General features: G+C 34.3%; 5 protein-coding genes across 10 annotated transcripts; 3 read left to right on the top strand and 2 right to left on the bottom strand.

Annotated features, from left to right (window-relative positions):
• Window positions 1-409: 409 nt before the first annotated feature.
• Window positions 410-4,555, bottom strand: LOC127258367 (protein BASIC PENTACYSTEINE6-like). 6 transcript variants are annotated; one of them, XM_051285176.1, is made up of 4 exons: window positions 4,362-4,555; window positions 4,163-4,261; window positions 2,866-2,918; window positions 410-1,670 (listed from the first exon to the last, which is right to left on the bottom strand). In XM_051285176.1, the coding sequence occupies exons 3-4, from the start codon at window positions 2,866-2,868 to the stop codon at window positions 777-779; spliced, it is 897 nt and encodes a 298-aa protein (XP_051141133.1). In that variant the 5' UTR covers window positions 2,869-2,918; window positions 4,163-4,261; window positions 4,362-4,555; the 3' UTR covers window positions 410-776. The 6 variants fall into 6 exon arrangements, with proteins under 6 accessions (XP_051141133.1, XP_051141134.1, XP_051141135.1 ...); XM_051285177.1 differs by having other exon boundaries at window positions 4,167-4,261; XM_051285178.1 differs by lacking the exon at window positions 4,362-4,555 and adding an exon at window positions 4,023-4,089.
• A 921-nt stretch (window positions 4,556-5,476) lies between these two features.
• LOC127258298 (uncharacterized) lies at window positions 5,477-6,257 on the bottom strand. Its single transcript, XM_051285096.1, has one exon. The coding sequence runs from the start codon at window positions 6,083-6,085 to the stop codon at window positions 5,513-5,515; it is 573 nt and encodes a 190-aa protein (XP_051141053.1). The 5' UTR covers window positions 6,086-6,257; the 3' UTR covers window positions 5,477-5,512.
• A 1,224-nt stretch (window positions 6,258-7,481) lies between these two features.
• LOC127257946 (protein BOLA2) lies at window positions 7,482-9,511 on the top strand. The gene is made up of 3 exons (XM_051284538.1): window positions 7,482-7,642; window positions 9,015-9,037; window positions 9,135-9,511. Exons 1-3 carry the CDS (start codon window positions 7,574-7,576, stop codon window positions 9,328-9,330), a joined length of 288 nt encoding a protein of 95 aa, XP_051140495.1. The 5' UTR covers window positions 7,482-7,573; the 3' UTR covers window positions 9,331-9,511.
• A 163-nt stretch (window positions 9,512-9,674) lies between these two features.
• On the top strand, window positions 9,675-12,050 carry LOC127257944 (fibrillin-5, chloroplastic). Its single transcript, XM_051284535.1, has 7 exons — window positions 9,675-10,183; window positions 10,276-10,391; window positions 10,467-10,589; window positions 11,374-11,472; window positions 11,570-11,614; window positions 11,698-11,771; window positions 11,844-12,050. The coding sequence occupies exons 1-7, from the start codon at window positions 9,892-9,894 to the stop codon at window positions 11,938-11,940; spliced, it is 846 nt and encodes a 281-aa protein (XP_051140492.1). The 5' UTR covers window positions 9,675-9,891; the 3' UTR covers window positions 11,941-12,050.
• A 611-nt stretch (window positions 12,051-12,661) lies between these two features.
• Window positions 12,662-16,017, top strand: LOC127257945 (eukaryotic translation initiation factor 6-2). Its single transcript, XM_051284537.1, has 8 exons — window positions 12,662-12,874; window positions 13,541-13,602; window positions 13,702-13,798; window positions 13,894-13,979; window positions 14,076-14,120; window positions 14,775-14,905; window positions 15,328-15,438; window positions 15,553-16,017. Exons 2-8 carry the CDS (start codon window positions 13,593-13,595, stop codon window positions 15,808-15,810), a joined length of 738 nt encoding a protein of 245 aa, XP_051140494.1. The 5' UTR covers window positions 12,662-12,874; window positions 13,541-13,592; the 3' UTR covers window positions 15,811-16,017.
• Window positions 16,018-16,835: the final 818 nt, after the last annotated feature.

The following is a 16,835-nucleotide window of genomic DNA, read 5'->3' as shown; positions in this document are numbered from 1 at the left end:
TATATATACTAAAATATATTATTTGCTCCCTCCGTCTCGGAAGTAGAAATAACTAAAATAATTTTATTAGTACATATGATATAAATGTAATAATATTTGTATAATATATTTTAAATTATAAGGGTAGCTGTAAATATTTTATTACTGAGTATTATTTTTATATTAAATTCAGCCCCCAAGACTTTAACTAACACCAACATTTACTTATGTGTTTGTTCGAGACTTTAGATTTTGGATTGAGATTTGATCAGTACGTAATATAAATATGGATTGATGTGATGTTTTAAATATAAAATTAAATTTTAATATAATATAAAAAATAAGTGTTCGATTTGATATTTTTAAAGGAAATTTTTTGTAAACAGTAAAAATCCACCAAAATCTTTTAAACAAACACAAGTGTGCATCGTAAACGAAATTGGTAACTAATATTTGAATTCGATTTTTTCGGAATTTTTTCCATGGATAAATCGAAAATCCGTCATTTTGCACACCCCTAGCAATATCAACGTTAAATCTTATATAAACATCAATTTCTTTCCTGTTCTAAAATCACTAGAAATTAGAGATGTCCAAGACTCCCAAAACACAGCCGTTCCCCAGAAATACAGCAACACATACATACATACATACACACATAACAACGTTCGGAAAGCGACGACGACAGACGACGGCGGCGGCGACAACAACAACCACCCAACCAGGGCGAATTAAGAACAAGACACCTAATGGCCCAGAAATATCCAAACCACAATATAACTTATAACTCTTCCCAGCTATTTCAGCGTGCTGTATCGGTTCGTCCCGTGCTTAGCCCAATGGTTCTTGAGATCAAGCGGGGTCGAGAAATCATACCCCTCGGCAGCAAGTCGATTAAGCAGCTTGCTGAAAGCGCCGCCGCTCATTTTCCGGCCACCAACTCTAGTGTAGCGTTTGTTCGCCATCTGAGGCAGCGGGTACATCGATATCGTCGTTGTACAGCACGCCGACTGCCACCCACCGTTTCCCCATCGGTAGCACGGCTGGGGTGAGCCCGTGCACGTGCAGATCGGTACCGGCATCGACGACTCGTCGAAGTTAATTTGGTTCAACCCCAGATTATCCTTCCATGATACCTTTTTGGCTATGTCGTCTTCGTCACTATCCACATTCTGCTCTGGATTAAAACCAGTCGGCGCTGCAGGATTCGCCTTGTTGAGTCCTTCGGATGTTCTTTTCCCGGCGCTCTGAGACCTGGCTGACTTTGTGACCTTTCCGTCTTTCAGTTGTCGTTCTTTCCTGGGCTTGGGAGTTTCGGATTGCTCGGCTATACGGACGCCGCTGGTGTCTCTGAAACTTTCCCTTGGACTACATGCTGGTTCCGACATATGGATTTGCTGCTGGTACTGGAAGTGTCGATCTCCGCTTAAGAGTTCATTTCCGAGTGAGTCGGGGGTGGTGCTGTTGTCATTCATCGAGCTCTCTCTGTATCTGAGGGAAGCAATTGCCTCATCTCGGTCTTTTATCGCAGCATTACGCTCGGCAATCGCAGCGTCTCTCTGCAACATTGCCATATCTCGCTCGGCAAAAGCCCTCTTTCTCTCTTCAAGTGCCATATTCCTTTCTCGGATGGCGGCATCCCTCTCAGCCGTGATGGCCATAAAGGTCTTGATTGTCAAATGATTGTTATCCTTTCATTAGAGCACAAAATCAGCAACATGGTGATCACATATCAATTTGTAATAGAGGATGATATGAGTTCATAAAATGGAAGTGAAGATAATTCTTCAAATAATAGTTCTTCATAACTGGTTTTAGCTGCACTTTTCTACATCATCGAATTTGGTTACTATCATTTTTCACTATTTCTCATGTATACAGGATGCAGAGGATACTATCAATTTATTCAGTATAACATGTTTTAGATGGCTTTGGATATGAGCTATCGGAATGGGAGGTTAGAACGAATTTCAAAATATTGTTGGGAGTTAGACTACCACTGTTAGAATCAGAGATTGAAATATGTGTATTTAAAATCTATACATATTTTGATTTTTTCAAAATTCAGAATCAGTCAAACTGGTGAAAGAGTAAAGACCTCTTGCATAGGAAGTATTATGTAAAGCCTACATTACTTAGTTATATAATAACTAATTAAATTGTTACAAATTCAGCTATTACATTTCAAACTTACTAATAAGTTATTTTCATTGCACAGCTTGTATAATAGTGTCTATTGATGGTTATTTTTGTTTATTATACCTGTATAAAATTCTCTTTTAAAAAGTGGTACAATATTCCATACCACACTACAAAAATCTAAAGTTAATGAATGATTGTAAAACAAGGATTGAATTTATTTCCTGGAAGATATTTTACTATTCTAATGGTCAAGCACATATATGTATTATAATATACATATATACGTATGTATCATTATATGAATAGCACTTAACCGATCTAACCAGAGACCAAGTCACACACCAGCTGCAAAAGCACTGGCTCAAGGTAAATAATCTCAATATCCAATTCCAAAACTTTATTTTTCCGATTCGAAGTCTGATGTGAAGATAAAGTCTGAAACCTACTCCATAACTTGCAATATTTTCTAGTGCATCACAATTCTTGAAAAGAAGAAATGACACTAAGTTTCACGATTCAATCTAAGCCTGTCATATTGCTCTTCTCTGCTATAGTTTCAGATTTTAGATTCTTCACAACTCAAGATCAAAATTGAGTAATCCAGTTTCTGTTCCAATGTTGAAGGCATGCACACTTGTTCCACGCAATTTTTTCAGGCAGTATAATGATAAAAGGCTCAGTTAAAGAACATGGCAATACAGAGAAAATTAAGTCCCAAAATGCAAACTAAGGAGAATATCTTACCATTAAAAGTAAATTAATATTTAGCCTAGAAATCCATTCCCTTGAATGCTTTCCTGTACAAACAAAGCCAAATACTGCAAAAATGAGATCATAGTGATGAAAGAGACCTAGCAAACTGTACAGATACTAAACAGAGATGAGCATCACATCAACACTAATCATTCTAAATGATGACCTTGATGTGGGATAAAGTTGAGTCATAATATATAGTGGATAATTCTTACAACACAAAAATTGTCAATTTGGTGTACTGAAATAAGGTTTCACTTGAAAACGCCAAAGTAATTCCTACCAATCTAAACAATCAGTCAAAAATGTATCAAAGCAATTAAGTGGTGGAATTAGTGAAACTCCTTTTAGTCGAGACAAGATCTTCAACTAAACAATACTAACAAAAAACACTTGAAGCTTAAATGAATAACAAGAAAACCCTTAAGTATAATAATTAACTAAAAACTATGATAAGAATTGTACTGTAATGGCATACTTAAAGCGCAGCTGAAATCTTAAGAGGAACGTCCATTATAGAACTTGTTTATTTCTGATTACTCAGAGTTCACTCAAACTTATTAGCACAAGAACTTTTGCAGAAGAATACAAGACCAATAATGCTTCCCAATTAACCAATCATTTGAAGTGTGTAATCATGCGACAACCTATAGCATATCATTTACTTTTCTTTTCAAATTCATTTTTTCACCATTTATTCTAAAGTAAAATAAACTTTCCCGTCATAATTATACCATCAAGAAACCCATTTTCCACTCAAAACATCACCTCCAGCAACTATTTTTCATTTTTAAAATCACTCTTACACCCATTTCCAATTCAAATTTGTACTATTTCCAAAACATCAGAACACCTCCAAAAATACAGTCAAGCATACATACCCAAAAATTAATCCTGCTACTCTAATCAACATTAGACAAACATAGTCTTATAACATGATAACTGTGACTATAGATCATTTAATATGCCAGTTTAAGTCGTTCATGCGGTGACGAAATGTCTCCCTGCGGCATCTTATTGATGCACAAGGAACTAAGTTATAACAAGGAGCTACAACACATTGCTTGTATTGAAGATACCAACTGGTTATCCCACATAATATACAGAAACTAAAACAAAAATGCAAGTCCACAAAGAGGAAAAGCCACCTACGAACCAATGAAGCTACGTTTGAGCGTAGGGCTTTGTCAACCAAATTCCTAGAAGCACATTCAGCTGAAGTGAAACAATTAGCACGCAGAACTAACACACTGAACAGTTGAACAAGTTAAAGAAAAGAAAGACTCACGTACAACAATCTTTAACGCCGAGGAGTCCAATATCTATCTGCATTACTCCCCGTCAGCATAGCACATTCGGCATAAATAATCCACAACCACACCGAAATCTGGATTATAGAGATCATACTTCAAATCGAACATTCCCAACTAAAGATCGAGATATACTTCAACTGATTCGAAATGCCGGCTCAAAAATAAGGCAATTACCGTGGCGGAAGCAGATCGACAGAATCAAGCTCAAATAAAAGCAAATCAGAGCAAACCAGAGAGCCGGAGACAACAAATTCTGCAATGAACGCCGCCGGAATCTCCCCTTCTGCTCCTCGGCGGAGAAGGAGAGAGTTTGTATTGAATTGTAGGCAGGCGAGAGTCAGGTCGATGACTTGCTGGTTGAATTGGGAATTCTATCTAATATCCCCATTAAGCGGCGTCGTTTTCGTACAGACAAAACGACATCGTTTCTCAATGGTCATCTCGGTTTCGGGTCATTTGTGGACCTGACACAGTTACTGCCTTGCTGGACCTTCAGATGGGCTCCGCTCTACTTGATTTTGTTTGTTTTTGTTTTTGTTTAAAGATATTTATTATTATTATAATGATAATGATTTCGATTGTTTGATTGTACTTAAAAATTTATTTAGAATAAAATATTAATTTAATTTTTTATTTAAATAATATTTTATATAAACAGAATTATTTTTTTATGATACACTTATTTCTATCAAATATTTTTATTTATATAATAATAGAACTTTATCAATTCAAACAGATCGTTTGTCAAATAATTTTAGAACAATGTTAACTGAATCAAATTAGTATCAATAATGCATATTTGATCGCAAGACATGTTATGATAACCTATAATATAATTTGATATAATACAATATATTATTAATTGTAACGTTATAATTATATTTATACAAGATTGCAGATGGACTGATGATAGCATTTTTCAACCCTCAAATTTTAATTATTTTTTTTAGTGTAAAATTATTTATATTTATACTAATTTAACTCACAAAATATTAAAATTCTATATTTCTTACTCTTTTTTTTTTTTTTTCTTTTTCATCTATTATTAAAAAAAATTACAAAAAAAAAAATGATGCAGATAAATCTCACGTCAACAAAAATTAGTCTAACGAACAAAAATCAATATTGATCCAATCAATTCCTTTTCTTTTAATTAATTCAAATATACTAATCAAAATTAGTCTAATTAAAAAAAAAAAAAAAATCATTACCTTTTGACCTTGCAAGAAAATGAGATAGACATATAAGATAGATGGATCAATGAATGAATAATATTGCGACGATGGAAGGAATGTTAAAAGGTAATTAATTAATTAATTAATTAATTAAAAACAGAGAAGCACCACAGAGGACGAAACCATGAAGGCGTAGACAAAAATGAGGAACCCAAAATGCAGAGCCCAATTCCTCTTAAACTTCCCCAAATAGCTCTCCGGCGGCTCCTGGTAATGGATCTCCAGCTCCTCCCCCATCTCCTCCGCCCCGCCGCCGCCGCGCATCTTCAGGTGGCGGAGCCGCTCCGTCGCGAGCCCCAGGGTCAGCTTATGGCACCGCCGCTGGTACTTGAACCCATTGATGCACCGGAGGGTCTGCGCCACCGAGACATAGAAGATGAGGTGGCCCATGGAGAGCAGCCCGATGGGGACCCAGCAGTGGCGGCACTGCAGCCGCGCCGACGACTGAGCCTCGCCGGCGAAGATCAGCGCCAGGAAGATGAAGAACACGTGGAAGAGCTTGTATAGCTGCTTCTTCTGGAGATCGACTGCGCGCTTCTTCTCTAGGGTTTTCTCGAAGTGGAGCTGGATTATCGTGTTTAGAGCTTGCAGCGCCGTCTCCTTCGACACCGTGCTCCGCTGCTGCTGCTGCTGGTGGACGGTGGTGCCTTCGTAGTCCGCCATTGGAGAGTGTGCTGAGATTCGAGATGGAAGCTGCAGTCACAGAGGAGGATGGGGAAGATGAGGAGATATTTTTATTATTTTAATAATTATATAATGCGGAAGATGAATTTGAATAAATATGTGGGTTTGAAATGATTTTTTTAAATGTTAGGAGGGGTAAATTGCAATTGCAATTGCATCATTATTTGTTTCCAACGGGTGGGGGAGTAGGTGGGCGTGGTCCTGCTGCCACTATTTAATATATAGCATTTGCACCCTGTTGATTGTATTGTCAGAATTTTTTTGTTCTATTTTTATTATTTTTTTAATTATTTACTTTTTTTTATAAGAATATAACTACTAACTAATTATTCTTATTTGTATAAAATATTATATTTTAATTTATTTTTAATAAATAAATATGGTGTTTAGTGTAATTTATAAGTGAAAATTTATTTTTATACGTTACTTTCTCGGTCTTAATTCAAAGTAACTTACTCCCTCAACTTCATTGAAAGGTTATCATTTTTCATTTTCGTTTGTCCCAAAATATTACCATACTACCTACCTAACATGATAAATACCTTATAACTTACACTATATTATATAAATATCGTCGTTACGTTTATATTCTACAATACTAATAGGAGTATTTTCGTCTTTTTCACTACAACTCATTATAATACTAATATTACAAAAATTTATGTGCAAAAAGTAAACGATAACTTTGCACCGGGACAGAGGGATATTTTTTTTGTTTAACAAGTATTTTTTCTAATCATACACTACTATCAAAATATCATTTAACTTTTACTTAAATTACAAATATATAATTCCAAAATATATTATTACTTACTATTCTTTGAATTGATTCATCAATTTTCATCATTTCTCTTGCACAATAAAACAATTAATAAGTTCATTTCCTTTGTAATCATAAATGAAGCTACAAGGTGCATTTGTTTTGTGTTTTAAATTAAAAGAAGAAAATTTTATATAAACCAGAGATAATTATGTAAATAATATAAAAATAATAAATATATATAATATATTAAGTTTTTTAAAAAAATATGTAAGAAAATTTTTCGACATAAGAGACAAACTCTAAGCAAGCATAAGTTTACCGTATAATATGTTCAATAAGATCGATGATATGTTCATTTCTTTTTAATTTTTTAGTTGATTTTTAATGAATGAGTAACGGATAGGGCTCATATTAAGACCAGGCCAGTTTAGTATTTTAAAGTTATGTAATTTATATATTTTTTTATGTAAAGTTTATGTACTTTTTATTGTTTATTAGTAGAAACTATAAAAATATTTTTGATAGAATAATTTTTATATTTTTATGTCATTTAGGTAACATATATATATATATATATATATATTTTATGAACATATTTTTATGCTTATGGCAGAAAATGAGATGAAAAGATTCTCCTCTTTTTTCGGTCTGCATAAAAAAGAGCTTAAATAGCACGCTGGGTAGGGTTGGACTGGGGCAGAGACATGGCAGCAGCAGTGACCAAGGAACGGGTTGAATCAACTCTCAAGCTTCAGCTCGACCCTTCTCATCTCGTAATTTGATCTCCCCTTTCCAACTTCTTTTTACCTAATGATTGTTACGATGTTCCAGCGGAATTGGGTCTTCGTGTTCTTTGACACTCTTTGTGAAATTTGTTCTGGCTTTTATTTCTAATTGGGATTTGGGCGGGAGTTGGATTGATGCAGTTGTTTTGGAGTAATGTTTGTAATTCTCAAGTCTTATGCTCTGTATATGCTTAAGCTTTGTTTGTTTTTTGCTGAACTTTAGTGGAAAAACAGCTGTTCGTTTCGCTGTATTCGTCTGTCTGGCTGATGTGGTTAGCTTCAGTTAGGGATGTGTTCTTATGCTATCGTCAATTAATCGGAAAGGAATGCGTGTTTGTATAATCCAAATTTAACTAAATAGATTGAGGAGATTGAACAACAGTTTTTTACCTGCTGGAATGTGAATTTCGGCCTTTGGAAATGGTAAAAGATGTTCTACATGATGATTTGTAGTGTGCAGTGTAGACTATATGATCACTTTGTCTGGATAGGGAGTTGCATTTTTGGTTTTATTTATTCAGTGTGACTTTTTGAAGAATCCTCCTGCATCAGGCTTGATTCTTGCTCTTGTAATCTATTTAGGCATAGACTGAATCTGCAAGTCGTTTTCTTCTATTCATGTCTGTGCAGAGCATTTACATGCACAAGAAAATTGTTGAAGCATGGATTAGGTTTTTTGCAAACTTCTAATGTTAAGGAGAGGTTACACTTTAGTCTTTTGCTGCCGCGATTAAGGCTCTGGGTAGTGTTTAGACTCTGCATGCACAACCAAAGTCGAAGTCAAAATAGCCATGGTTATGCAACAAAATTGCTAATAGTTACACTTAGCAACAGGAGTTTACTTGAATCATCGGTTGTTCTTCCTTTTGTGTTTATATAACGTAACAGAGTGCATAATAGCTTTGTGGTCCTGATCAAGAGAGAGAAATTGATCTGGTGGGACTATTTGGATCTAAAAAGGGGTTTACCAAAGTTTTACAATCCTTGATTCTGTGAACATGAAATCACTATTCGTAATTGGATTCTTCTGCGGATTGCAATGGGATTTTCTGTAAGCTAATTTGTTGCCCATTATGTTTGAATTAGTTTGAATGTGTATGTAGGGATAACCAAGTATTGGATCTCATCAACTTTATGCATGCTTAAGAATTGAAGGAATCTTCTCCTTAGATCTATAGAGTGAAAAATTTGTAAGAGGGATTATGTGTCTTGCATATAGCAATATATCATACTCCTTGGTGTGAACTTCTTGTGTGTTCTTTTCCTCTTTGTTTTTTGTATCGTGCAAAACGTATGTCACAGCTATGTTCGGATACTAATTGTCTTTTATGTGTCTCATTGCTTCATACGTCAACGACAGGATGTTGTCGACACTTCTGGAGGGTAAGCTCATAGCCCTAACACTTCCCCTTTGAGCATATCCAACAAACTCTGCCACAAGTTCATAATTTCACCGAAAAATTCTTCCTCCTATGATCAGATGCGGTGCAAGCTTTGCAATAGAGATCGTGTCCGAGAAATTTGAAGGGAAACGGTTGCTTGACAGGCATCGCATGGTGAATACTGCATTAGCTGAAGAGATGAAGCAGATTCACGCCCTCTCAATAACAAAAGCCCTGACACCTGAGCAGTGGAAACAACAAGAGGCTCAAAAATCTGATGCCAAATCTACTTGAAATGTAAACCTGCATATCTTAAGGTCTGATATTCATAAACTTGATCCCTCTAGCTTATCTTCTTCCATGGCTCTGTAATGCATGTAATAATGCTCTTAAACCTTGCCAACACTGTCTAGCAATCAATTACCAACATGAGAACAATTCCCTGATCCTGAATAATGCTAGTCTTTTTTATTTATATGTTGTCTAAATGATCCTTCCAAACGGTGTTGATATAGCTGACTAATTATCTACGTGTAAACACACACACCAACAATAAAAGGAAGAGGTAAATAATGTGGAAAAGATACATACATATGTATATGTGTGTATATCTATTATCTGCCTGTCTGCTATATATCTTGGAACTCTGGGCACATCCCATGTGCTCCTGTATACTTCTCTCTCTACAAAGTCAGAGGAGAACAGACTCCAAGAACCAATCTCATTGTCATTATTTATTCATTTGTAACCTTGTGGGCATTCCAAGATTGATCAGAACTGAGCAGATAGACTGCTTCCATTGATGTTCTTAAGTAGATAAGAGTGGGGTTTCAGTAAGGGTGGATCAGAGAAGCAATGATGGCCACAAAGCAGCTTATCCAACCACCAATCCCAATCCCAATATCTTGCCACGTGTCTCCTCCAAAGCCCACCTCTGTTAGACTGACAAAATTTCACCCCATTAGCTCCTTTTCTTCTTCTTCTTCTTCTTCTTCTTCTTCATTGTCATCTTCTTTCTCTATCAAAGCTGCAGAAACAGATAGTGTAGAGTCTGAATCAGCTGATGTTGCTGATGATGATGTAATATTCCCAACAGACTATGCTTCTCTATCCCAGATTAAAGAGGATCTTTTTGCTAAACTTCAAGGTACACAGCAGCTGTCTTTCTCTCTCTTATCTGTTGGTTGATTTCTGTACAAATAGAGGAAAATTGATGGTTGCATTTGCATATTGTCACAGGAACAAATAGAGGCATATTTGGGACCCCATCAGCAAAGAAGGCTGAAATTGAAAAACTGGTGGAGCTATTGGAGGGTCTGAACCCCACTCCTCACCCAACCCTCTGCTTAGAGAAGGTGCCATTTAATCTAATTTTATATGTTATGGATTTGGTGCTTAATTTCTGTACTGAATTTTTTTGTTTGCTTCAGGTAGGTGGAGCCTGGAGGTTGGTCTACAGCACCATTACCATTCTGGGCCCAAAAAGAACTAAGCTAGGATTGAGAGATTTCATTTCCCTGGGAGACTTTATCCAGGCCATCAATGTTGCTGAGGTACCCATTCTTGAGTATTTCCTTTATCTTGATTATGGGAGGACAGCCTGCAAAGTTTACTTGGTGAAATTATTAGGAATATTCGTCGATTGAATTTCTGCCAATATTGTATACTGGTTGTTAGGAAATATATTTGAAATTGAATTCAATAGTTGGGATATTTCATTCTGATTAATAGAAAGGAAAAGATACTCATAAGCTCTATATATACTCGTGTGGATGTTCCACTTGCTGGCTTGATATCACAAATTACTTGATTGAGCGATTCTTCGATTTGATGAGTAAATTGCCCATGTGAAAATGTTGTGATCTTAGTGGCGGGAAATGGAATTGGATACGGAAGAATTAAGTTTAGAAAAGCCTTCCGATCACAATAGAATAGATGGTAGAGAGTTATAACTTGTATAGAGTAAACACTAGGTGCATCCTCACTTGAAAGGTCACAATATCTACCACACAATTCTTGTCTATGAATCCATCTAAGAACTTTATCCATCCTACATCTTGTAAATCGAAATCAATCTTATTCTACAATAGTTCTGCCTCAAACAGTTCTCATCTTAGAACATAGTTTTACTTCTTACCAATTTAAAACATACATTTTCCAAAAAGTTTGGATTACAATTAAAAAGAAAAGAAAATCATAGCATAGACTATGATGGTAATTTGAATTATCATGGAGCTGTTTTTGTGCATTGTCTATCAATGATTAGAACTACTCACTGTGTGTTGCTGATGGATCTATTGACTGTTTGAAACTTCAATATATTTCGGGTAAATGGAGGGGAAAGCCGTGAACATAATCAAGTTCAGCTCCAAGGGTCTGAATCTGCTGAATGGTCAGCTGATCATCGAAGCCACATTCAAGGTTGCATCAAAGACGGTCTGTACAATTTTATTTTTCATCAATGAACTAATAATACTAATGCAGCTTCCTACGACAAGAGGGCTGATGATATTTATCTTTGAAATTGTCGCAGCGCGTTGATATCAGCTACAGCAAGTCGGAGATCACTCCCAGTCAGGTGAATTGTTTGTTTTTTCAGTTTTTGTTGATGATGAAGTTCGTGATTTGGGTTGGTTTTGTTCGATGAACGGCGACATACAGCTGATGAATGTTTTCCGAAAGAACTATGATCTTCTTCTCGGCATCTTCAACCCGGAAGGATGGCTTGATATCACGTAAGAACATCGATCCCGATTACATTACATTATATGTTTGCTGTGTATTTATTTTTTGGATGATCTTGACAGGTATGTTGATGATTCTTTGAGAATAGGCAGAGATGATCAAGGAAACTTGTTCATATTAGAGAGAGTCGTCGACGACAACACAATTATTAATTTCTAATTTTCTTTCTTTTCTTTTTTTTTTATGTTTTTTTTTTTCACTATTCATTGTTCTAATTTGCTACTTTATGTCATAAAAATATTATGTCAAATTATTACTAAACTATCAAACTCGGATAAAACTCAAAAAGAAACAAACCAAGCTTCGGGCTCGAGCAATAGTTAGATTCGACTAACAGTTCACATTTTGCCGAATTCAAATTAAATGAGTCAAATATATCAATTTTACATTATGAGCTATGTCTAACAATTTCATCTAAAAAATAATAAAAATTAAAATATACAAAAACACGAATTGAACACTCAATGTAAATTTACTATCTTTTTTTTTTTATTATTATTATTATTATTTGTTTATTTTGATTCAAATAATTTTATTGTTTTCTTTCTTTCTTTCTCTTCCCATGGATCACTAGAATTTTCTATGCATAGTAAAGCTTCATTAGTCTTACATATTTTTTTAATAATAAAATGAATAATGAAATAATTATTATATAAATTTAATTGTGATAATTGATATCTATTGCTAAAAAATAAAAATATATTATTACATAATATATATATATAATACATTATATTGCAGGGGTCATAAATTTTATTTAAAAATAAATAAAATATTGAGCTAAATATATAATTCGAGTATGTTAGTCTTGTAAGATATCAATTTTAGTGGTACAAAACGTTTTTTTTTATATAGAATAATTCAACAGTATTTATTTAGAAATAAATTAAGTAATTAAATTAAATTTTATTATTTATTTTTTATTCCAAAAGTTTGAATTTCTAAATATATAATTATTTTAATCTATATAGTAGCGTTGTACGGATACTACAAAACATAACGTGAGGTAGAAAAAGAAAAAAACTCGCGGAGAATCTTACAAACCCTAGCTGCGTCGTAGCAACCGCCGTCTCCGGCCAGGCACCGCCTGAAGGTTATTATCTGCCTTCAATTTCATTTTATTTTGCTCTAGATGGCGTCGATTATATATATATATATATATTTTTTTTTTTTATTGTTGCGGATTGATATCTTACAAGCTGTTCAATCTTCTCTGTTGAATTTATGAACGTTTTCTTCCACAGTAGTTTGGTTCTGCTGTGGGAATAGTATTGAACACTATATATATATATATTGTTATTTGAATATCATACTGTAAGGATTTGTTTTTTCATGGAGGAAACCCTTTGACACTTATTGTTTTTTGCTTCTTGGGTTTTTCTTCTTTAGTGTTGTGTGTTCAGTAGCATCTTCTGTTTCTCCGCTTAATTTTGTTGTTTGTTTTTATTTGTTTCTTCACTCTTGTCCAATAGTTGGGCAATTTAATATGTTGCATCCAATGTTCGATGCTCGGAAATTGTTTTCCTTCTCCGGGAATTCATATGTTCATTTGGTGCCTTCTCTGTTTGTCATGATTAATTCATTAAAGCTGGAGATGAGCATATTTCCCTTTTATATTCACCTTCCTTTTATAAGAAACTTGTCTAAAACTCCCTATAGGTGGTAGGGGCTTATAGTGATTTGGCTTTATATTATCAATCTAGTTATTTTCCTGTTGTGATTCGATTTGATATTATGAATCTACTTGTTGTTACTGTAGATTCGCCTCTCTCATCAAACTTATTCGTTACCAAGTGAAATTTCCTTCCAGCATGGCAACAAGTAAGTATCTTTACAACACTTGGTCACACCATTGTTGTATGGTCACTGTATTGGTTTTAAATGTAAGATACCAACAATTTATCTTTATTGGCTTGACAGGATTGCAATACGAGAACAATTGCGAAATTGGGGTTTTCTCGAAGCTAACCAATGCTTATTGCTTAGTTGCAATTGGGGGTTCTGAGAACTTTTATAGGTATGATTATTATAGCTATGCAGTTTCACTTTGTTGTTAATCTTCTTCTCTAGATGAAAGATGCACTATTTATATATGTTTACTACTCTGTGCAGTACATTTGAGGCCGAGTTGGCTGATGTAATTCCAGTGGTTAAAACTTCTATTGCTGGCACTAGAATCATTGGACGTCTCTGTGCTGGTAAAATTAAATATTATCCTATTGTCTTAATATTCATCATCTAAGTATTGAAGACTAATGACCTTCCCTACACACCCCAAAATGCTTATGTTGCAGGAAATAAAAATGGTTTGCTTTTGCCTCACACTACTACTGATCAAGGTGATTCTGTGCATCATATGTAGTATCTTATTTCATAGAGTCATCCATATGTGTACTTCCAATTATTAAATTGTTGAGTGTAATGTAATGTGTACTTAAAACACAATCTGAAGCTGTTGGTGTTATTAGGGTTGTTTAAGTAACAAGAATTTTCTCGACTAGTTACGTGCTATGATTATTAATTCTCTTTTGTTTCTTTACCTCAATTTAAATAATTAGAAGTTTTACTTGCTAATAAACAGTATCTCTTGCAACTTTTGAGATCACTACTAACACAGATTTCCAATATTGCTGACTTTTGCAATAGGAGTTATTTATGATGGCATATAAGCAACTAGTTCGTTGTAGTGTGAATAAATAAAGGTGTTATTGTCAACTCATCATCGTTGCATATTTTGCATTGCTGAACTGTATCAGGACTAGTAATGCTTCTTGGTGTGGTGGCTCTAGCCATAACTCTTATTTGTACATTCTTTCAAATTATTTTTGTAGTTTTTGATTTTTACTCATCTCCACCTTTGAGTGTGTTTAATTTGATATGAGAATTTTGAATCCAAAATGTCCCTGATATGCCATAAGCTGCTATATAATGTTGGTTTTCTTGTATCTTTACTCTTATTCTATTTCTAGACCTGATGTATTCTTGTGTCATAGAACTACAGCATTTGAGGAATGCTCTACCAGACTCGGTTGTTGTTCAGCGCATAGAGGAGAGATTGTCTGCTTTAGGAAACTGCATTGCATGCAATGATCATGTTGCTCTTACTCATCCTGATCTCGACAGGGTAAACATTTGGATATGTTCAAATTGCTAGCCGTATCTACATAATATCAATCTATATTTAGTTCACTTATATATATCATTTCCGACCGATACTCTACTTATTTGAGCCCAATCTACCTTTGCTTAAAACCCTTAAGCTTGAAGATAAATCAAATAAGATCTATTTCATGATGAACTACTTTTAAAAAAAGCATGAAATAAATTCAACACCGAACTACTTATGTCACCACAGCATCACCTCCTGAAGTTCTTCTCATCTTCCGCTTACCCACCTTAGATGCACTTGTTTACTTTATGGATATGCAAAAGGGCGTCTAATTTTTGGACGTGTTGTGAGTTTAGGAACACTTATTGAATAGTTTTGGTCAACAAATGCATTTAGCTAGAAGTATTGATGTTACTAATGGACAAAATATTTGTCAGGAAACTGAGGAAATGATTGCTGACGTTCTCGGGGTTGAAGTTTTCCGGCAGACAATTGCTGGTAATATACTCGTGGGAAGTTTCTGCGCATTTTCCAACCAAGGCGGTTTGGTACGAGTTTAATTCTTTCTCGAAGCAATTGATTCCTCAACCAAATTTCAGTGTAAGAAGGGATGAAGTTTCAAAAAATTTTAAACCCCCTTATTGTTGGAATTTTCTGAGCAGGTCCACCCGCATACTTCCATTGAGGATCTAGATGAACTGTCGACCCTTCTCCAGGTTCCACTGGTGGCGGGGACTGTAAATCGAGGTAGCGAAGTTATAGCTGCCGGCTTGACAGTCAATGACTGGACAGCATTCTGCGGATCGGACACAACTGCAACTGAATTGTCTGTTATCGAGAGTGTTTTCAAGTTAAGAGAAGCTCGACCCAGCGCACTGGTCGATGAGATGAGGAAGTCATTGATCGATACGTATGTCTGAACCCGACCTTCGGCTGTTGCTCATATTCTTATTATTTACAGATATACGTCTTTATGAATGTGGAGAAATGAAACTACAGTTCTGCCCTTCATCTACTGTTAATTTTGGATCTTTAATTTTGTACACATTTTGTTTGATCCTTTGGCAAGATTGTTTTCACTTTGTTACCCACGTATGGGACTTCTTTTAGTTTGTTTTTGCCATTTACTTTTCGAGTGCTATTAGTAAATTGTGAATTTGTGTTTTTGAAAACAGAAAATTTTAATTAATGTAATTATTATATTTGATTTTTAAATAGGAAATAAAAATTTATATATAATACGAATAGGCACCGGATTAGAAATTTAAAGAATATTACTATTATATTGGTAGTTGATAAATTATAAATATGTCATTAGTATATTAATTTATAATTTTATACATAAAATACAAATAACAAAAATACCAAAATTATCCTACATACTATAATAAAATAATACTCCCTCTGTCCCTTGACAATTTATCCATTTAGTTATGGGATGAAATGAGTAGATAAAATACTTATTTGCCCTTGTGGTAATTGTATAATAAAAATAAAAAAATAAAATAATTTTAAAAAATAATAATAATAATAAATAAGATTATTGTATTGCACCATAGTAGGTATTTATATACTGTCCGCCTCTCGGACATTTTCGTATGTATGGATTGACAGAAATATTATACATGGGGAAATCTTCCCTTAAACAAAGAAAGTGTGTTTTTGAAAGAAAAAAAAAATATTCAAGTATTTTTGAATAAAATATTACAATAAAATACTAATAAGAATTCAAATCTTAAAAATTTGCTTCTTTATTTAATTTTCATATTATTATTACTATTGGAGTTTCGATTTTATTATTATTAGGTCATTTTTTTACGTTTAATGTTGTGCAGAGAGCAAAAAAGGTCGGTGAAGTGATTTTTTTCAGAAATCTTAAAATATAAATAGAGATGATATTCAAAATTAAAACTTAAAAACTTATTTGGATTCAGTAGTCAGAACA

This window comes from Andrographis paniculata, unplaced genomic scaffold, assembly GCF_009805555.1.
Source record: "Andrographis paniculata isolate CXL003 unplaced genomic scaffold, ASM980555v1 Contig59END, whole genome shotgun sequence".
Classification (NCBI taxonomy): domain Eukaryota; kingdom Viridiplantae; phylum Streptophyta; class Magnoliopsida; order Lamiales; family Acanthaceae; genus Andrographis; species Andrographis paniculata.
The sequence above is the reverse complement of the archived record's forward strand: the minus strand, read 5'-3'. Positions and strand labels throughout refer to the sequence as shown.

Bases quoted from the DNA above. Each gene is read 5' to 3' on its own strand.
- LOC127258298 (XM_051285096.1), bottom strand. From the start codon at position 6,085: ATGGCGGACTACGAAGGCACCACCGTCCACCAGCAGCAGCAGCAGCGG.
- LOC127257946 (XM_051284538.1), top strand. From the start codon at position 7,574: ATGGCAGCAGCAGTGACCAAGGAACGGGTTGAATCAACTCTCAAGCTT. The intron at 7,643-9,014 runs GTAATTTGATCT...CGTCAACGACAG, and splicing joins AGCTCGACCCTTCTCATCTC to GATGTTGTCGACACTTCTGG. The intron at 9,038-9,134 runs GTAAGCTCATAG...TCCTATGATCAG, and splicing joins GTTGTCGACACTTCTGGAGG to ATGCGGTGCAAGCTTTGCAA.
- LOC127257944 (XM_051284535.1), top strand. From the start codon at position 9,892: ATGATGGCCACAAAGCAGCTTATCCAACCACCAATCCCAATCCCAATA. The intron at 11,473-11,569 runs GTCTGTACAATT...AAATTGTCGCAG, and splicing joins TCAAGGTTGCATCAAAGACG to CGCGTTGATATCAGCTACAG. The intron at 11,615-11,697 runs GTGAATTGTTTG...GGCGACATACAG, and splicing joins CGGAGATCACTCCCAGTCAG to CTGATGAATGTTTTCCGAAA.
- LOC127257945 (XM_051284537.1), top strand. The intron at 14,906-15,327 runs GTAAACATTTGG...AATATTTGTCAG, and splicing joins CTCATCCTGATCTCGACAGG to GAAACTGAGGAAATGATTGC. The intron at 15,439-15,552 runs GTACGAGTTTAA...TTTTCTGAGCAG, and splicing joins TTTCCAACCAAGGCGGTTTG to GTCCACCCGCATACTTCCAT.